The 22,712-nt window shown below is 41.2% G+C and overlaps 1 protein-coding gene across 1 annotated transcript in view; it reads right to left on the bottom strand.

The window, feature by feature from the left end:
* The window catches only part of LOC116904369, a 214,486-nt gene that overhangs the window by 101,964 nt on the left and 89,810 nt on the right, over positions 1-22,712 (bottom strand). The window contains exon 3 of the mRNA XM_032907247.1: positions 19,649-20,008. Within this exon, the coding sequence (XP_032763138.1) occupies positions 19,649-20,008 (360 nt within the window). The remainder of the gene's footprint in view (positions 1-19,648; positions 20,009-22,712) is intronic.

The following is a 22,712-nucleotide window of genomic DNA, read 5'->3' as shown; positions in this document are numbered from 1 at the left end:
CATGAATTCTTTCCATAATCCAGATTTCACTTTGGTCATTTCTTTTCTTGATTGTTTTGTGTTTTTCGTATATTCTGGATATAAATTCTGTCAGATGTATAGTCTGCCTGGCTACTGCTATGCTTCTCACAGGATGATAATGAACTAAATGAAACTGTAAGTCTCCTCCCTCCCCAATTAACTGTTTTCTTTCAAAACAGTTGCCACAGTCATGGTGTCTTTTCACACCAATAGCACACTGACTAAGACAGTATACAAAAAAGCTATTGACTTTTTAAGATGATTCTATATCCTGAAACTTTGCTGAAATGTTAATTGCTTCTAGGTGTTTTCTAGTAGAATTTTAGGATTTTCTTGTGTATGATATCATGTCATCTCCAAATGGAGATAATTTGGCTTCTTCTTTCCCAATTTGCATTCCTTTAGTTTTGTTATTTGGTCCTACTGCTCACAGCTATTATTTCCAGCAGTATATTAAGAAAGAGTGGAGTGTGGACAGCCTATTCCTATTTGAATAAGATTGCTTTAAGTGTTTTCTCCATTAAGGGAACATTGGCTGTGTGTGTTTGTGTGTTATATACAGCCTTTATTATATGTCAAGGTATGTTGCCTCTACCCCTACTTTCTCTAGAATGTATGTCGGATTTGTCAAAGGCATTCCTTGCATCTCTTGATATGATCATGTGTTTTTTGTCTTTAGGTGCATTTTTGATTTAATATATTTAATAACTTGAATATTCCTGCATATCCAGGATAAGTCAACTTGATTATGGTGGATGAAACTTAACATTATACCCACCGATAAATATAAATATAGCTTTCACTCACATCAAAGAGGTTTCTCTTTACAGAAAATGGAAATGGTTACAGAATAATATAACTGATCATAATGCAGAAGAAATCAAATGATCTTGGGGAGCCCAGATACATCTACAATATAACTCTCTCCACTAAGGTCCAGGAAACAGCATGGAAGAGAGAAAAGAAGACTGTAAAAGCTATTGGATTAGGAAAACTGCTATGAAATTTTCTCTGCAGGAAAACTTCAACCATGATAGTTCAACAATATGGCTGCCTAAACAAAACCCAAATAATGATAATACCAGTAGACATGCTAATGAGAAAGGGAGAAATTTCATGGAGTCCCACCCCTAGATAAAGAACTGTTGACAGCTAATATTGTTGGGGAGAGAGAATAAGTCTCTCCCAAAGATGAGTCCCCTAATTAGTTATGAAATACAAAGTGAATTAGTTATGAAATCACCCTAGAAATCATATACACCCAACAATGCTAAACAGGCTTAGTAAGTTGAATTGGTATATTTATAAGTATAAATATAGATGTGTAACAATAAGAAAGAGTCAATTTGAGAGGAGGCAGAAGAGGATGGGAAGGGTTAGAGACAGGGCACACAGGAAAACTTGGAGGGAGGAAAGGGAAATAGTGATCTCACTATATTTTAATTAACATTATAAATTAAATTTTTAAAAACTAGTGTTTCTCAAACAAACAGCACAGGAACATAGGTCCTTAGTCTGATAAAGAAACTAAATACTTCCATCCCAGAAGTTCATTTTAAATGGCAATCATGCATTGTGACAAGAAAGAGAGAGAGAGAGAATCACATTTTAGTGGGAAACACATGTTGATCACACAGCAGCATACACAGATAATCCATGCCAGCTGGAGAGAGTGTGTGTCCACATGTAGACACCCAATGGAAATGGGTGCCCAAAAGAAAGGATGTTTGTCAAAATTGGGGAAATTTTAATGTTTTGGTAATAAGCCTATTTGATTTTGGTCAGTAATGAGCCTATTGTAGAAATAAAATGGTAAAAACCATTTAGTGGTGTTTATCCAGAGAATCATTTTATACTTAAAAAGTAATGTTAAAAACAAATATATAATTGCTATGAATTCTTACAAAGTAAATTACAGTGCACTAAATTATGCATAAAGCTAAAAACTGAAATACAAAGAGTAACTTTTAGGAAAAAACACAACAGAAATTTCTACTAAGCAAGTAATTTCCATGGCCTCAAACAGCCAACACAGGAGAGAATGATATGGATAACGGTGCTATACAGCCACTACTCTGTGTAATTAACTAGATTAGACTATGTTTACATTAGACTTTAAATCATGATGTATTTAAATGACAAATTTTAAATACAATTTTTACTAGCCCTAGAATGTTTAGGAATAAGATATTTAGAATTAAAGAAACTAGCAAACTCTTGCTTTTTAGGGGTATATGAACTGTTATTGGCATATATTCATCATATACAGAGTTGACTTTCACAAAGTTAACTTCTTTCACTTCATCACATGTTCGATCCTCTCCAGCAGACCTCCCCCTCCTCCCTTTTCTTGCTTTCCTTCCTGCAGCATCACACACAGAGCATGAGAAATGACTTTCTTATACATGAGCAGCACTGGCGTCTGTGTGAATGAGTGCAACTTTACCATCATGTCAGTGCTTGAAAGCACTGCAGAGAGAGAGAGAGAGAGAGAGAGAGAGAGAGAGAGAGAGAGAGAGAGAGAGAGAGAGAGAAATTGGGACGAACAATTTAAATCTCTATCTCACTACAAGCTAAATTTATCTCAAAGATTTCAACATTAATAAATAAAGTACTTGAAAATGCTCATGTGTATTTTCTTTTATATTTTTACTTTTTGTTTTGTGTATATACAATTTCTGTATATGTGTTTGTAAGTGTGCATGTGTGTGCACATGTATGTGGAAGCCAGATACTAACATCAGGACATCAGGTTTCATCCTTTTTCTGTATATGTGTTTTATTAAGTGTGCATGTGTGTGTGTGTGTGTGTGTGTGTGTGTGTGTGTATACATGTATGTGGAAGTCAGATACTAGCATTAGACATCATCTGCTATCATTCTTACCTTAATTTTTGAGACATGGTCTTTCACTGACCCCAGGGCTTATCAATCAGCTAACATGCTCCAGGGCCCTGCCTGATTCTGACTCCATCCCAGCCCTTGATTTGTACTCACTGCACCACACCCAGCTTTTAAGTGGGTTCCAGAGATACAAAGTCAAGTTCTCATGGTCCCATGATAGTCCTGATTTTCTACTTAGTTATCTCCCTGGCCAATGATAAACCATCATCGTGTCAATATAGGTTTCTAGGCAAGTATCATGAGTTTTAAAAATACCTAAACCTGAATGTATGAACATAAAACAAAGCTAAGTGACATTCTTCCCACTACAACAGTTATTTGCAGTAACTATCACCAGTTTAATACCCCTAATACATACAAATGTCATATTATAACCTGACATGGTGACACTCACCTAAAACCCTAGCATTCAGGAGGCCGAGCTAAGTAAGAGAGTAACAAATTCGATGCCATCCTGGGCTCTAGAACAAGGTCCTAACACACACACACACACACACACACACACACACACACACACACACACACAAGATGTTTATGTAAATCAGAAAGAAACATCTCAATTGAAAAACTGGTATGAGAAAAATGTACTATTTCTCTTGGATATGGTGGAGCAGGACTGCAATACCAGCATTCAGGACACCAAAGGAGCACATTATGAGACTGAGGAAAGTCTGGGGCTCACAGCAAACCCCTATCTTAAAAGAAAAAAAGAACCAAAGTAAAAAGACATGTACCATCTAAAAAATATGCAAAAGATAATTCGACACATGGCAAAATAAGTTCAACTTTACAAAATCAGCAGAACAGTTATACACTATTTGTTAACTCTCAAGTAGCCAACTCCTAATGACTCATCATTATAGCCACAGATACGTGCATCTCAACCTTCACCAAAGAAGCTTCTATTTGCAGTAGATGGTGTTTGACACAAAGACCTGCAACTGACTATGGTGCAAGGAACAAAAGGCTAAAGAAAGCTCAACCCTATAGGGAACATATCTAGCATACTCATTCTTCTCATAGCTGAGAGATCATTGGGGAAGATGAGTTAGAAAGATTGTAAGAGCCAAGGAAACCAATGAAAACCAACCCTCACTGTTTCCACTCCAAGGAAACAATGTCTTCTGGACAGAGCCGGGCAGCTGCACATATGAGCTCATAGTGCTAAAAGCATTCACAACACCTGTGCAAGACCAAATCCCAGCACAGAGAGGGGAATTGGCTTGAAGTGTCAGCCCTAGCCATGGAGCTATTGGCAACTGATAGCTGCTGGGAGGGGGAGAAAGTTTTCTTTTAGAGTACAATCCCTGGTAAAGTCAACCACTCTCCAGTGGAAAGCCACACATCCAAGAAAATATTTGGGCAACACAAATTATACTTGATGACTTTTTAAAATAATTTTTTTTAGAAAGACACAAAGCAGGGTAAGGAAGGAAGAGAATATAGGTCTAGGAGGAATTCAGGGAAGGTAAAAAATGATCAAAACATGTAGCAAATTTTCAAACAACTAATATATCTATCATATATATAATTTATATATAATATACATAAAATAGTATAAATGTATAAATAATGTGTATAAATATAAATATATGTATATATCCTTTTCAAGACTCAGGTAGCAATACAGAAGAGGAAGAAGAGAAATTGCAACTTCAAAGGGACCATATACAAGAGGGCAGACACACATATTGACTTATAGAGACTGTGACAGCATGCACAGAACTGCACAAGCTCAAGCCAAAAACAAATAAACAAACAAAAAAAGAACAGATGGAGGAGAAGCACAAAATTCCTCCCCTAGCCAAGAGTGATTCACAATTGATACCTACAGGGAGAGAAGAAATCAGTTTCCCTCAATGAGTATCACTGTGCACGTCAACCACACTCCAGGACAGCCTCGTGCTCAGGAGTAGTTGGGCAACACAAATTGGACTCTGTGTTTTGAGGTTTAGGGTTGGTTTTTGTTGTTTTACTTTTCATTTTATTTTTGAAAGAGAGAACATTAAGTTGGGTGGATAGGAAGATGGGAGGTGATCTAGGAAGAGTAGAGGGATCAAAATATATTGGATAAAATTCTCAAATGAAAAATAAAAATATTAGTAAAATGAAAACACTCTATGAAAAGACATGTGTTATTTATAAAAGAAATGCAAATCATCAATTGGTACATTGGAAAAATAGGTTTAAGTCACAAAAAATTAAGTATTAACTTTTTAAAACTTAAAACTCAGCATTCATAACATAAATAGGAAAATGTACCTTCTATAGAGAATTACAAAGTGGTACAATGCCGGAGAGGAAGATGTCATAAAATGTGTAACTCAAAGAAACTATGACCCTATAATATAATATAACTCAATAGCACTGATTCAACTCCCATCACCCAGCAACTTTATTTCTAGGAACTTATCTGAAGGTAAAAGGAATCCATAAGGATGTGGAGGCCATGAGACCATAATATGTCCTATGACGTTGTTGCTAACTCATGGAAAGCAGAAGGATGTAAGCACCCAATGGTACAGAACTTACAGGAACCATCATACCTTAGCAACTCTCAGAATACTGATACGCAAATTGCTTGTGGAGACAAAAGTAAACAATAACATAGTAATGATAGCCCATTTGAAAAATAATAATTAATGCACATGTTCACTTAAAAACATTTTGTTCAGAAAGAGGTTTAAGAAGATGGTCACATTTTGATGCTGTGGGTTGGATCTTGTGTCTTCCCTGCCAGTCTTTATCATTTTTTTCTGTAATCCAGTGCAGCAGCATAATTATTATTAGGACAATAATAGTGGTTGCAATGATACAGTGAAAATAAGCTCTTCTTTCTTTTAAAGAGCTCTGGTATGCTAGCTCTCTCTTCACTATGCAAGGAAGCACCGTGGTTCCCATAAGTGGAAAAAAGATGTAGCTTGCCAGCACCCTGAGGGACTCTTTCAGTTGGATGATTATAGCTGCTATGACAACAGGGAAGGATGTGACGTCACAGAATCATCCAGTGACTTCGGTATTCCTGTCCCAATGCAGAGCTCTTGATGCCAGCTGGAAATCCAGCAGAGACCTCATTAAGGGCATCTGCTCAGTAATTACCACAAGTTTCCCCTCATCACACATCCAGCTCAGAAAACAGCCTTGCCAAGGAACTCCATGGCCTGATTCAAAGGAGCCCCCAACCTTGCACTCTAGAAAGCTCAGACTGACAGTCAGCAAGAGATGTCAAGTTCCAGCCATCAGTGAATACACTTTAATCAACAGAGACAAGGAGGCAAGAAGCACAGGACATTTACTGAAGCCGTAATACACTAAAGCCTCGGGGTATTTAACTAAGATAGCTTACATTGCATGTCTACAGCACATTTAGATAGTGTTTCCATAAAGAAAATCTAATATGCCTCTAATATACTGGAGAGAAGGGCAAATGACATTGACTGTACAACCCAGCAGAGAATCAGCTGCAATATTGGAATGTATAATGAATTCTCCTGCAAGGAGTGAAAAGTCTCAAGACCCAAGTCACACAGCACCAGCACAGAGCCCTACATAGAAACAGGCAAAATGTTACAGGGAAGGTGAACAGACAGAAAGGGTTTCAAGTCCCAGCCCTATTACTGAATCTCATGAGCCTAAACTCCCATACCTGTAAACTTAGAATAATAATGAGCCAAAGATTTGTTGAAAACTTGTGCCTAGGACTCAAACAAAAAAGCTCTCTCAGAAAATCTTTACAGAGAATTTAGATGGATGTATCAGTGATTATTTGACCCTCTATGAGATTTTTAACTTTCAATTTTTTTCTGCAAATAAAAACCCCAGTACCAGGGATGGGCGACCTCATCATTATCCAATGAGGTCTCATAGATCCCCAAACATTACAAGCTATTGATACTGTATTTGGTTACACCTCAGAACAGGATGGTAAGACCCTATTGTTAAAGATGCCACATACTTAAGTCATAGAACATAGAGAAATCATAGTGGTACTGTCCTGGATGCTTCCTCCCTACTGGGTAGCTTTCATTATGCTGGAAAGTGCTATGCAGCTACCAGCGGAGAAAAACAATCATCAGTGAGCCCTTCAAGCTATAGCAATGACTGATGTGCCAAGACATGTCCATTGGTGGAATAGTAACACAAATATCATAGGAATAACCATTTCTGATTGGATCTCAGACCTGCTCCACAAGATGAACCCCCATCTTTGTCACCAATATTAGGCCACAAACCTGAGGATAAACAGGACATAGGCCCTACAGGAGAAACTTCTACTATTATGATGCTAATTGGACATACTGTTAAACCAAATCCTTACGATTTAGGATTAAGTAATTAGACCAATGAATCAATGCACTACTCAGCCCTCATCTATTTGCAATAGACAATGACTAACACAGAGACCCAAAACTGGCCACAGTGCATAAGGGACTGAATGATGCTCATCCCTAGAGGAAACACATGTATCATAATCCTCTCTTCAAGGGTCAGGGACCATTGCAGAAGAAGAGGCAGAAAGAGAATGATTCAAAGGCAGTAGACAAGTACAAGAAAACATTTGGACACAGGAGGGCAGCTTCATAGGAACTTATATGACAAAACCTATACAAGTCCAAGATAGACTAAATTCTAGCATGGAGAAGAGATTTGGGCACACAAGCCCACCATAGCAGTGGAGTGAACAGCAATTTAGCTGCTAAGAGAGGGAGAGACGGCTTCCTCTAAAAGTATAGCCCCTAGTAAGCTGGCTATGTTGCATTGGAAGAGCACATGTTCAAGAATGTTTTAGTAGCATAAATTGGGCTTGAAGGGTATTAAAAATAAAAAAAGAACATAAAGTTGAATGGGTATGGAAGGGGGATGGTTCTACAAAGAGTTAGAGAAGCAGACATAAATATGATCCAAATATTATGAAACCCAAAACCCTGTTAGAACTAAATGTTTAAGTTTCATAAATTCATTCTCTCTCTGACATGATCTCTTTTCCTTTTCCTCTCCCCTTGACCCCTACTATGAGTGTCTCATCTTTCTCCATACTATCATTATGATTCTATCATATTACTGTTATTAGTATACCTCTCAACAGCCCAGAATGTTCCCAACATTTCTCTTTGCCCCAACCTCTTAACCCAGTGAGTCCTAAACAAGGCTTCACACCAAAGTCATCCCCAAGATCTTCCTGAAAGAACTGGCCTCATTGTTCAACTGTCACATGGAGCTCATGGCTGCTAACCCACAGCACCATCCCTGAAAGTGCTTGAGATGCAGCTGGTTCCTAGTTCTACAAGACTCAGTTCAAGGACTCTGACGTCGCTGGTACTGTCACAAAATGGTGCAGTTGCTTTGGCAGCTCCCTAAGAGTTACATGTGAATTTACCGTAAAGCCCAGAAACTCCACTCCTATAGAGTCACCCAAGATTCTAGATACAGATGCCCACGCAACATCTTAAACATAAATGAGTACAGCAGTATTGTTTATAAAAGCTCCAAACTAGAAATAACTGGGTCCATTGGCTAAGTCCCATGATCACTGGAATCTAGAATAGGATTTTACCAGAGGTTATCTCTGGATGATAACGTTTGTTTTTTTCTGAGCTCCTAAAATTAATATAGATTTTTATAGCAAATGAAAGTTATAATGCTACCTTTACTTTGTTTTTTTTTAAAAAATGAACTGAGTAGTTAGGAAAGTGGACTACCTACTGAGCTGAGAGCCTATAAGACTTCAGCATAGTTCCAAAAGGGGAAGTAATGTTTAGAAGGATACAGGAAAGCCCAGATACAAGGGAGGAAGGTTTAACACGTGGGAAGAGCTGGCTGTTATGTGATAGCAAGATTGTTCAACAAACACCCACTGACTCTCTATGGAGCACGGAGAAAGTACATGTTTATAAACAAAACTCTGGTCTTCGTCACTTCCCCCTTTAAGTGATTAATTGACTTTCACTGCTCTTGAAAAAAAAAAAAACTGTTTACCAACGAGGCCTTTAGTCAGACCTCTGCTAACCTCTCCAACCTCTTCCTGACTCAGGGGCCTCTGTTACCAACCCAACAGACCATTCCGACCCTGCAGCCCCAAGGCCTTTGCATAGACTTTAAGTCTACTGCCACGCACAGTGTGTGCCATCACACAGTGCTATATCCCACATGGTACCCAGACCTGTCCATCATACAGCATCACACAGGCATCCATAGACCACATTAGAGGTTTTGAGACTGGCAAATCAGAAAATGTTCAAACTGTGAGGAAAGATTCATTTGGCTATCCCCATAAGCATCCTCTTCCTGAGGAGGACTCAGGGCCCACCTACTTCAGTAGTCAAAAATGACACAGATTTCCTTACCCAGCCAACACACACACACACACACACACACACACACACACACACACACACACACATACACAAACACACACACACCTTTAAAATGGAGCTGTGCTTTTACGAGGCTTCATGGGATGGAATCTTGCATAACACCTGTACAATCACCCCAAAACAGGCTCCTCAAAATGGTCACTAAGTCCAGGCTTCTGGTCTTACACAGCTAGACTAAGATATACATCTTTCACACTTTTTCACAGTCTCAAACAATTGGCTTCACAAATGATCCGAATGAGAAAGAAAATGCCCATTTTAGAAAGGCAGGTTTCTCTGGGGCCCTGCAGATGGTTAGGAGCACGCTTAGCTCTGAACTCCACAGCCTGTTTCCCACTGGATGCTGGAGTCTCCTTCAATACTAATTGGCTTGATAAAAATTTTTAAATCTAAAGTAGCTTCCAACCATTAAAGAATCATGAATCATTAGACACAGTGGGGCTCTCTGGGAAATTCTAAACTAATGACTTTAAAATAGAAATCCATTCCCTTTCCCACCACTGCCTAAAACCTACCATTTAATTTGCGTTATCTAGTTCCAAAGCGCAAGTAAGACAGCATTGACTTTCTCCAGGGTCTACACTGAGAGCAAAAGTTTCAAAGGGCTAGAGGGTCCCACTCTCAATGATGACGGGGCAAACACATAAGCCCACAGAAATCCCTCCAGATTTGGACTGAACTAAGGAGAGAAGAGGGGAGGGAAAATTACCTATGCTCTTAAGCACCTACAGGGGTCACCTTACTGGGTTATGTCATAGCATACGTAGATGGCATCATTCCTCAACAAGATCAGCAAACAAGACTCAGAAATTTAAAACAAACAAAAGAAAAACTGACTTTCATAAGTGTTGACTATAACACCTGAATAACTCTTTGAGTTTCTCTAAAAATATAGAAGGAATAAGTTTTTGATCTTTTTATGATACAATAATTTTCAAATGATCTCTAATGGCCAAGATATTTGAATAACAAGATACACAAGTCAACGGGTTCAATAGAGCATTCCAACCCAAAATGCAAGCTGTACTGACCCCCCACTTACTAATTTGACTTTCGGTAGGTCACTCCTCCGGCTGTCTGCTTTTAGCTTGGGGAACTAAATAGGACTAACTCTAAAGAGCCCTTTCCTGTGCTGCGGTCACTAGTTCAGAACAGGAGATCACTCCAGCTCTCTCTTGAATAGCATCTCTGGAATCCTTCCTGAGTCGCTCTGCCCTGTACCAAGGAGAAAAATCACTGCCAGTTGGAGAAACAGAAACAGGAGTCAGAGAGTCAACATACTTTGCTCTCAAGCAAACTCAGCAGCAGCATGTGTGGCCTGATTCTCATGGACAGAGCCTTGAATGGTTTGGGCCTTCATCCAACAGCTACCGCCCTCCATCAAGTGAAAACCATCTCCCAGCAGTTCTGCCTCCAAGCCACCTGGGCCCTTGGGGAAGAACTGGCTCTCAGGCCAAGCTCCGGCTCCAATCCAGAGCCCACCTGCCAACAGCCCAGGAAGTGCCAAGGAGCTCTCCCCAAAGCAGCTGGCACCAATTATCCAGAACCAGCTGGAAGCATTTGGCTGGGGAGAACCAGGCCTGCAGATCCCTGGCCTGAGTGGAAATCTGCCTCACAGCCTTACTAGCACTTGACATAAGTGGCTGTCTTGGGGTTTGAGAACCAGCTGTGGGGAGCACCATCCAGGGAAGGAGGCATGTGAGTCTGAGAGTCTTGCCTCCTTCCTGCTTTAGGGTTTCTCCATCATCAGAACCAACAGCCTTCCATAAGCAGACACTGGGACCTTACTTGGTTCCCTCTTGCCTAGACCTGCGTTATCCTCCCAACAGCAAAACAGAGAAGTGGCCATTCTCCTCATTACCAATGATGGGCCTGAGGCCACACAGCCAAAGGTGCCAGGGCTACATCTAGAGTTCAGGTCTTTGTCACGTCCTGCTCCTCCTGGCATCTTAACGTAGGCGAGCTTACCACTGCTGGCCTGGCAATTAAGGTCTCACTTTGCAAAACTGTCACAAGTGACGTATCTTCAAAGGTGGTTAACTGGTTAAAGCGATGGGAGTTCTTGGACACCCTCCAGGAATCCAGCGTATGGAGAATAGAGGGAAGATATTAATACCCATGCGTACCAGTTGAATGCCTTCTGGAGGAAAATACCAATATCAATACCAATAATCAATATCAATACACAACTTTTCAAGAAACAATCTATATGAATGTTTGATCAAAGAGAACCCAGAGCTGACTGTTAGCATTTTCATGTTATGAATAAGAAACAGTTGAGAGATGAGGTTAACCTCAGTGGCATAGTGTTCGTGGGCCTGAGGCTACATCTCAGTGTCATAGTGTCCATGTGACTTGTACAAGGCCCTGTGCTCATCCTCAACATTGTGAAAACCCGATGAGCTACCATGTGTACAATATTGAATAGCGGGTCTCCAGAGCTTATTCTTCTTGCTTGACTGAAGCTTTAGAAGTTAAGAAATTAAATTATCAATCTATTTTTCTGGGGCAGGAGAGATGGCTCATCATGAGTCAAGAGCCCTGTCTGCTCTTGCAGAGGAACCAACTTGGATTCCCAGCACCCACATGGAAGCCCAGAGTCTATAACTCCAATTCCATGGGATCCAACACCCTCTTCAGGTTTCCACTGGCACTACATAAATATGATGCATGGGTTAAAATAATAATAAAAAGCTTTCCAGCTTAAAAATTAAATTGCCCCACCCTCATCTGTGCTCTGCCTGGTTACCTCTCTCTGCATTAGTTACTTTTCTCACAGCTGTAACAAAATGCCTAACACAAGGCTCTAAAAGGGAAGAAGGGTTCACTTCGGCTCTTAGTTTAAAGGTACAGTTCTTCCTGGTGGAGAAGCACGGCAGCTGGTACTTGAAGCAGCTGATCACCATGAATCTGTAGCCAGGAAACTGATAGAAGTGATTTCTCTGCTCCCACTTTCCTTTTTATGTAGTATGAGAGCCCAGGGGACAGTGCTGCCCACATTCAGCATGGGTCTTCCCACCACATTAAGCCAATCTAGACAATCCATCACGGCCAGGACCAGAGGAGACTCCATTCTCTCAGGTTGATCATCAATATGAACCCTCACACTCTCCTTGGGTGTTCGTCCATTTTTACGAGACCTTTTCATCCTCCATGTGGCTGTCTGTCCCTCTAGCCTCCTGGAGGTGGCTGGCTCCAAGTTGACCCATGAGTCACTCCTGGCCAGCAAGAAACTGTTTCTTTTCTCACAGAATCACCTGTCTGTGAGGGAAAGTGGGGAAAGTGAGAGACAGAGGGGCAAAGGGAATACAGGCTGACTTTTGTCTGGTCTGAAGCCTCAGAGCAACCAAAACACTCAGTTAAGAGGTAAAGCTCTGGACAAGTCTCTTCACCTTTCTGAGCCTCAGTTTTCTCTTGTGTCAAATGGGGAGACACCCACTGTAATAAACCCACAGTGAGCATCATCCCACATGGAGAAAAGCTTAAAGCAATTCTCCTGAAGTCAGGAATAAGACAGGGATTCGCACTACCCCAACTCCTTTTTAACATGGTTTTCAAAATACTAGCTGAAGCGATGAGGAAAGAGAAGGAAAACTAAAGGGATAAAAGTAGCAAAAGAAGAAATAAAACTATCCCTGTTTACAGATGACATGACACTATACATCAGAGATTTCCTTCCCCGCTCCAAAAAAAAAAACTACCAAAAACTTCTAGAAACAATAAATATATTCATCAATGTGGCAGGATACAGAATCAAGTTGTAAAAGTCAGTTGCTGTTCTATACACCAACAACAAACACAGAGAGAAGAATGAAACACATTCCTACTCACAGTGGTCACAATGAAAATAAAATGTCTAGGAATCAAGAAAGCCAATGGCCTCTACGGTGAAAACATTGAACCTCTGAAGAAAGAGACAAAGATATCAGAAATGGAAAGATATACTTGTGGATTGGTAGAATTAAATTGAGAAAATGATCATCTTACAAAAAGTTGTTTACAGAATAAATAAAATCCCAATCAAAATCCCTCTCATTCTTCATAGAAATAGAAAAAAAATATCCTAAAATTCATTCAGAAACACAAAAGACCCCAGATAGCCAAAGCCATGCTCAGCAAAAAGAACGATGCTGGAGGGATTACCACTCCAGATTTCCAGACATACCTTAGAGCCTTAGCAATAAAAACAACATGGTACAAGCACAAAAACAGACATGTAGACCAATGGAACAACATTGAAGATCCAAACATGTTTACAACTAACTTTAGTCATTTAATATTTGACAAAGAGTCCAAAACATCCACTGAGGAAAAGGCAGCATCTTCAACAAATGGTGCCGGGAAAAACTGGATGTCCAATGTGGAGAAAGAGATGTTTAGACCTGTATCTACCATACTGTACAAAAACTAACTCCAAATGGATCAAGACCTAAATAGGAAACACTGGAAATGCTAGAAGAAAGCACAGGAGGTACACTTCAAGACAACGGTACAGTGAAGGCACTCAGCCCCAATATGGTGAGAGGAAGCCCATAGAATCTGTGCTAGATATACATCTGACAGAGACTTATTATCCAGAATTTATAAAGAACTAAAAAAAACAAAAATCACAAAGGACCCGTTCAGAGAATTCACAAAATAAAAGAGTATGGCTAAGAAATAGTTCAAAAACTTACTTTGCAACAGATGGATACCATTACAGCAAACACAACCAATCAAAATGCACAGGTATGGATCAACTCAGTTGATAAATCTACAACATAAACGTGTACCTAAGGCTCAGGGACCCTTGTACAAGAGGGATGTAAAGCTTGAAAGAGCCATAGGAGCAGGGAATTTTCTATGAGAAGCTGTCTCCTACTAATGTCAGAAGATACTCCCATAAAGCCCCACCAATGTGACTGCCTAAACATGAGCTGTCAAAGAGAACACCTACATACATGCTAACGTGGATGGTAGAAAGCCCATAAGGCCTTAATCCTACACAAAAAAATGACAGGCAACTGAGGAATGCTGAGAGGAGGAGAAATAGTCTTCCCCAGGGAAGAGCACACCAATCAATTACCTCGTAGCAAATGGTCAGTCATGAAAGAATACTTAAAAGTAACATCACACAGACTAAGCAGGTTGTATTTACAGACACTTGTATATTTCGGACACATATATAAACATACATACATACATACATACATACCAACTATTAATGGGAAAGAGGCCATGAATAAGAAAAAGAGCAAGGAGAATTTGGAGGGAGGAAAGGGAAGGGGTAAATTATATTATAGCAGACCTCACACCTTCACAATCTGAAGGTGGGATAGGATCCCTCATGTCCAGTCTCTTAGGCCACAGATTGTGATCTAAAAACTCCTTGCTTTTTTTCCTCAAAGAAAAATACAAGGAAAGAAACAAAGAATTTGGGGTCCAGCAGCAGTTGCTGTAGGAAACATCCCTCTCTTTACTACACTTCAGTTCTCAATTATAATTTTCCTCTCACTATCTTTGATGGAAGCAGCTTCTTTGCTACATATCCTCCAAGTTCTCATGCTCCTACCTCCACACTTGAGCCAGTTCCTTCTGACAGTACAGGAGAAACCACCATTTTCTCCTCTGAAGAATGAATTGTGGGTAGGGATCAAGTAGGTCACACGGGGTGGTTTAACGAAAATGGTGCCTCTGTATTTCTGCAGACAAAGCTCTCTCACAGGAATAGGGGCCTGTTTGCATTGCAAGAGACAGTAAGGAGCCAAAATTCCGCTTAACACCAAGTCCAAAAGAAACCCAAGCAACAGCAGACAAGAAAAATCTATCCAAATAAATAAGATCCTGCTACACCACGCATGCTCCCATTCATTTCACACTCAAATGCTCATTCCCCAGGGCCATACCAGAGCCCATGGGAATACACATGGACGGATTTCTGCATATGGCCTTCAGTTACAGTTAATAGCGTCCATCAACTGGCTTCAGTCACAGACCTAATTGTGCCCTACAGGTAAAAGGAGGGTGGATAGTGCTTTCTACATATACCACTGTTGACTTGTCCAGATCTCTCAATCACAAACCCATACCATCATAGTAAATCATAGAAGAGAACACAAAGCCATTTTTCCTTAGACATATCCACTGTGGGAGGTGGCATGGTGTGGGGAGGAGAGACTGGTGGGAGTGGTCAACCTTGCTCCTTCCTATGTGACTTCTAGAAGATCATCCATTTTTAAAACTGGGACCATATGAACTAGAGAAGAAGTGAGAAGTGATGGAGTAGGTCAAGTGAAGTGCCAGTGGAGAGTCTTGACTACACCCCAAAGCTACTCTGTCTACACAGAACCCATTTTCTGTCCGGTTTGACATCAGTTCCTAGGTCAGGAACTCTAGGAGTCCAGCCTTCTGAAGCTTGCTCCAGGAGAATGTTACAATGTTACTAGTATTTAAGACCAGCTTTTACTTTGCAGCACTGTCCTTTGCAACAGAATATTCAACTCTTCTAGCCGCACTTCGCAGTCTTCTTTAGGGTTTCTATTGCTATAATAAAACACCATGACCAAAAGCAACTGGAGATGCCAGTGTTTCATCATATACTTCCAGGTAACAGCCCATCACTAAAGACTGTCAAGACATGAAATCAAATAGAGCAGGAACCTAGAGGAAGAAACTGAGGCAGAAGCTGTAAAGGAACCTTGATTGCCAGCTTGTTCCTGTGGCTTGCTCAACCTGCTTCATAATACCATTCAGGACCAACAGCCAGGAATGGCACCACCCCTACTGGGATGAACTTTCCACATCAATAATTAATAAAGAAAATATTATACAGATTTGCCCACAGGCCAATCAGTAAGGGGCATTTTCTCAAGAGGTCTCCTCTTCTCAGATAACCCTTGCTTGTATTAAGTTGCCAAAAATCTAGCCAGGACACCATTCATAGATTCTGTCCCCAGGCAGTCCCACTTCTAAAAGTGTTACCTATGTCTGTCCAGATTCCCCTGGGGTATTCCTCTCCTAAGGGAGCCATAGGCCCAGTGGGAACTCAAAGGGAAGTATTCCTTCCCCAAAGAGAGGGCAAGGATCTTCCAGGAGCAGGAGGTGTTCATAACATTGTCACAGGGGTGGCTCACGTCTCTCATCTACAGTAACCCCAAAATTTCCTTTTATCATCGGCTTTTCTAGAAAAATCTCTTGCATCTTTAGGGCCCTATGAATTCCTTAAGCATGACCCAAAGGTTTTACAAATTAATAGACTAGAAGATGAGGTGGTCTCCATGATAGAAGATGCCTGAGAATAGGTAATCTGAGACCATCAGGAGTTGTTCAGGAATCTCTCCTACATGATATTGGGAGTGGGGCTCTGGTCCATCCTGCTGAAGCACAAGGTGAACCAGTAGCACTTCAGCATCTGCCCTGACTGCTGTATAATCATGTCGTAAGGAAAAGGGGTTTGGCTGGAAAAAAAATACATGTAACATATCTGACCAAATGTACTTGGAAGGCTTTCAAACATGTATGAAAGTGCACACATAATATATACATAATATCTTAGTTCATATCAATCATATCGCTATATGATTAGCATAGGGTATATCAAAGTAGCTAGCATATAATAGCAATTATATGGTAAGTATAATAAACATAGAACTACATAAATTCACGGCTTTTAGAAATTCTCCACGGTAAAACAGTCAAGGAAAATGAGAAAGCAGTTTTACAAAATACTAAAACTTGTTGAATTGATGTGTCAAATTTCACCTCTCAGACTAAAACCTTTTTAAGTCACAGTGTCCAGCACTCATGGCAGCATCTGAGGACTCTGACACCCTAATGGTGGGCCTATAAAGTGGGAACCCTTTCCAGACACTGGTTGAGCAAAACATTTCAAAGTCCCTAAAATTAGGCAAGCAGTTGAACCAAGCAATTGCACTGCTCGACACTTAACCTTAAGAAGTATTCCTAAACAAAACTGGACTTGTTATGATTAACATCCACATGCAGATGAGGCTATTTACTTATTCCTTTGGTATTTTGCATACTATAATTATCACGTAGAAAACACTTATGTTTAAATAGATCACCTTATAATGGGGGAAGTGAGAGCTTAAGTAGCTCACAATAGGAGATTGGTTAAGAGAATACTTCTCATAGAGCAGGAAGAAAAACAGATATATTATTAAATATGAATTTTCCAAACACTATGATAAAACTGTGCCTATGTAAAATAATATTAGGAAGTATAAACTGGTAATATTAACATTTAGCAGCAAATGATAAAATGAGTGAATTTCTTTTATCCTTTTTTAAATATCTATTTTCTAAATCGTATTGGTCTAAAAATCTAAAAATTTTGTTTTATTAAATTTTATTTATTTCTATTTGTTCATTTTTATTAGTTATTACATGTTCTCGTGGACACGGAATTTAATCCCAAGTGCGCAAAATCCCTGAATATAGGTCCTGAGTCTGCATGTCTTCATAAACTCTTCATAAATTAGTTTAATATCTTGAATGAGTACAGCGATTACTGTTTATTGAATTTTTGTCATGTGGTAGACACTGTGCTAAATCATATCATTTAATAGAGTGAAATTCAATAAGCATTTGTTGACAGGAGAGGACAACAGATGAGATGAGAAGGGTGGAATACACAGCAGTAGGAACCACGTTTGCAGCTCTCGTCTCTAAGAGGCCCGTGCACTTTGAGGACCTTCTGACCACTGGACGACTGGGCTCTGCCAGACCTTCTCCCCTAATGGGAAGGAAAGGAGTGGAGGCAGAGGAAGGCCACACTAAAGTCCTGCACCTTAGGGAGACATACCTTTTGGAAGGATAAGGTCTGATGGTAACTACTAGTTAAAATTTAAACTTACTTTTGAAAGTTTTTCTACTGAAGTCAAGAAGATTGAAATTCCCATGACCTTTAAATGGACAGTTTTGACCTTGGGAGCTTTTAGTTCATTTCTAAGCACCTTTTCTGAGCACAGGCTATTGCCTCTAGAGAGGAAAAAGTAAAGAAGCCTTGTCCCCCTGAGTTTACAGCACAGTGAGGACTACCCACAGGCTACCACCGCCTGATTCTAGGCTGGCCAGCTCTGGGGGTGAACTTCTGGGTCTGAGGTGGGGATGTCTTTGCAGAGGGATGGAGAGTGGAGGAGGAAAGCTAGTGAAGGACGGGCATGATTTCTCCATGCCCACCTAGGGGAATGGCATTCCTGGCTGCAGGAAGAGTTTGGGGAAAGTGTCTGACAGGTACGATGCGGTGTACCTGGAACACATTTACTCTGTTCCAAAACCCAGGCCCGCTCCATTAGGAGCACAGGTAACCCAGAGACTAGCTCCTCACCGCTGGTCTCCTCGCGCTCCAGCACTTTCCTGCCACACCTCCAGGCAGGTGGAGCCAAAAGCAAAATCGGATATACCCTCATTTTCAAAGACCTTGTGAGGTTCAGATTGAATGCTATGGTTGCTCGAGTGTTCTCTCAAATAAGAACTTGGGAAGAGCACCCGTGTAACTGCTTCAGGTCTGCTGCTACTCAAAGCAGCATTCCAAAATGAAGCTGCCCCATACCTGTCTCCATCTCCCAGATGGGCCCATCTCCCAAGAGTATGAAGATGCCGGGCCTTGACAAGTCATTTCAAAACAGCAGAAACTCTGTAGAACTATGGAGGACAGACCCTTTAAATGCTGGCCTCCAATGAGTTAACTCTGTGGTCAGAAATCTGAGGATACTCCCAGGCCCTCTGTTCCTCTGCTTGCTTATGGTGAACAGTTAGGAGCAGAAGAGCAGAAATAACAACACACTCCGGGGTTTTGTTTTTGTTTTTCTTTTGAAACTTTCCAGTGGCAAGATACATATTTCTTCCCTGCCTGCCTGAATCCAGCCTCTAGGTGCTAGGGACTCTAAATGGACCCTGCCATAGGTCTCCCTGCAGCTCCCTCCCCTCTCCCATCTCAGTCCCTGAACTTCTGACTTGGTGGTCTGTGTCTAGATATCTGTTACTCTTTGTCTCTGTATCTGTCCGCTTCCTTCGGTCCTGACTCCTATTTCTCCTCGTTCTTATCGCCTCCATCTGTTTCCATTCTTCTCTATCCATCCTCTTCTAAACTTAACCTCAGCGAGGAAATCAGTGTAATTGAAAACCGATTTCAACAGGATGCCAGCTAGAGCAATAGAGTAGCAGGGACAAGCCAGATCCCAGCTTCTCCCGCTCTCGGCCACGGTTTCCAGGGGCTCCCTTCAGCCAGCACCCTCCAACCCAGATTTCCGTGCCCACTCCCTCCCAGCTTAGAATCTGCCACCGCCACCACCACCACCGGAAGGTGCGCAAGGACGCCAGGAACGGCCCCGGGTGCAAAGTTCTCACCGATGGTGAAGCTGTACCCGTCGATGCTGAAAGTGGCGCTCCTACATTTCTTGAAGCCCTCCTTCTTGTGGCTGGTGTCCGTCATGACTCGTGCGTCCCGGGTCCTGGCTTGAGCCCGCGCCCAGCCTCCCTCCGCTGCACTGTCACTGCAGACCCGCGCTAGGTACAAGCTGCTCACGCCGGCTGCAGGCACCCAGACCTGGGAGCTAATAACCAAGACTCCTAGTGAAGCCCCTGCGCCCCCGCCACTGCCCCATCCCGAGCCCGCTGCAGCTGCGACGGCAGGGGGACTGACAAGGCTGTGTGTAGCTGTGGGCTGGCCCGGGCTGCCGCGCCCCTTCGCGCTCCGCTCTCTGGAGGCTGGAGGAGGTTGGGGGACCCCGAGGGAATGGCGGGGACTGAAGTCGTGCTTCTTCTAGGTGTGTTTTCTCTGACAGAGTGGAGCGCTCCCCCAAAGCACATTAAGAGATGGAGAAGCCAACAGCTCAAGTTTACTCCAAACAAGGAAGTAGACGATTGCCACGCCCACTTCCTCCCACAGTTGTCCCCAGAACTAGCCCTAAACCCTGATAGTAGTACTTCTCAGCAGTCCCTGACCAGAAGATAATCACCAAAGAAACTCATTTGTGGATGAGCATTTCTACATGAAAGCCCTACGATGTGCAATTTGCAACCTAATTTAAACAATTTATATCCAGCCGCTGGCCCAGCTCCTTTAATTTTGAGTTTGTCAAGTGCGTTGGACTCCAGGGTTTGTAAAAGTGGAAGAAATCTCAAGAATCTTATAGCTAAGTCTCTACTGACAGAAAAGGAAACCCGGACACAGGAGGACTTGAGAAAGGTGCAAACTTGTGACCCAGAAGGCTCACTTTATGACCCCACACTATGTGCCCTTGGGTTTTCCAAACATCTAAAAATGATCAAGCTTAGCCAGACACGTTCTGGAGATCCATAACAACCAGAGTTGAGTCCCACACAGGGACCCTCTTCCACACCCAAGATATCACAGAAGTAAGATTAAGTCCGCCTCAACTGCTGAGCAGGAATTTGTCACAACCAACAAATTCTCACCAACCGTCGGGCAAGTGTGCTGCTAGGTGGTTTCAGTTGACTTCAGAAGATCGAGGATCCAATAACCCCCTTGAGCCCAGGTTAATTACACCTTGGAAATTTAGTCTTTCTTGATTCACCATGTACTTGTAAAGGAATCAGTTTGTGGTGTCACAGCATAGCTGGGACTTGAATGGCAAGTTCTCTTAGTGAAGTCCTGGAGCCACACTCACTGTGGTAGTTTGATGGCAAGATAGATTAATCATAAAGACAGTGAGAAGCTCAAACGTCATTCTTCATAGAGTTGTCCATCTCATCACCAGAACCAGAGCTGCATCCAAGCCCTGCTGGAGCATCCCAGCTGCAGTCCTTTATGAATAACAGTCATGTCTGGAAGATGGACTTGTGAAATAAGCTCACAGACTGACCTGAATGTGAGAGCTAGCCCTACCACAAGTGAATGAAGATGTGCAGAACTCTCAGACCCCTGTCTGCTGGTTCTTTCAGGGAGGATAAAGGGAGGAAGTGTGTCAGATCTGGAACAGCATGAGCATATGCATTCAGGAAACACTGAGAAAAATTCTTATGCATGACAATAACATGTCTGCATATTATTGTAGCCACTAATTCTATAAGAGGATTTTATATATAACACTATATATAGAATATGTAGATGTATACACATATACATATACGTATATACAAATACACACATATATACTACACATACACATATATTCAATATATAGTGTGTATATATGTGTATTTTACATAACAACTATTTAAAGTTTCTAATCACTCTCATTTTCTACACTTCAAACTTTTAAATGAAACATTTGCATTGTTTTCTGCCAGGGAAGGTCCTGAAATGAGGAGCCTGGACACCTAAGTTAGCATCTCCCATAGTAAATTATCTAGGGACAAAAAAAAAGAAAACCCTAATATGTTGGAAATTTTTCCCTGAGTGAGTGAAATTAAAATTATATTTAATCACACTTAACAGAAGAGCTTCTTGAAATATAATCTATCAAAAATAATAACAATGTGATCATCTATCTATCCCCTAAGTGTGGTAAAAATAACTTACCTGAACAATTAGAACTGTTTAAAAACTCTTTCCCCCCAGAATCGTTCTCTCTCTCTCTCCATGGTTTTAGATATAGCACACCTACAGAATTACTAAATTCATTGTCTCAATCCTAAAGCAGCCTTCTCTGTGCAGGGCTCTCACACCAACTAAACCAGACAGAGCTCAGCACTAGCATTACAAAATTCAAGAAAGAATGAATTTGGGTCTAAGAGCAAAGGAGGCATAGCCTATACCTGCTCTATCACAAGTGCTCCCTCAAGAAACACGTTACAGCAAGGAAACCAAGCCAAGTCAACCAAGCAAGCACAGTGGTCCTCTCTCCTTACAGCTGGAGCAGGTGTCATTAGATAGACATCTGAAGGCCAGGTCTACCCTGCTCTGTTTCTATAAAGCCTGCAAGCTAAAGGTGGATATTGCATTTTAAAATAGTTTAACACATTAAAAATATAAAGAACTCAATTCTCTCTCCCAGTTCTCACTGACTCTGCTGCCTTGATGCAACTTCTCCTATAGCAAACTGATATGCTAAGCCTGGCTAATATCCATAGGAGGCCTCCCCTTCTGTGAGGAGAAAAGGGGTGGGACAAGGAGAGGAAAGTAGTAGGGACTGGGAGGAAAGGAGGGAGGGGAAACTGTGATCTGGGTATAAAGTAAATATATTAACCAATTAATGAAAAAATATATAAAGAACTCAAAAGTTGGAAGTGGTTGTGTACACCTGTAATCTCAGCCTTCAGAAGGCTGAGGCAGGTGGATTGCACTTTTAAGACTAACATTAAAAAGAAAGAAAAAAAAAAAAACAAGTTCATCTTGAAATCATGGCAGTCCTCCTGCCTCACCTTCCTAAATGCTGCAATTTACAGATATGCATTATCATGCCTGAATGCTCATGGGTTTTTAAATTTTTATGTTTCTAGAAAAAGA

This window comes from Rattus rattus, chromosome 6 (assembly GCF_011064425.1).
Source record: "Rattus rattus isolate New Zealand chromosome 6, Rrattus_CSIRO_v1, whole genome shotgun sequence".
In the NCBI taxonomy this organism is placed as follows: Eukaryota; Metazoa; Chordata; class Mammalia; order Rodentia; family Muridae; genus Rattus; species Rattus rattus.
This window is presented reverse-complemented; position numbering and strand designations above follow the sequence as displayed.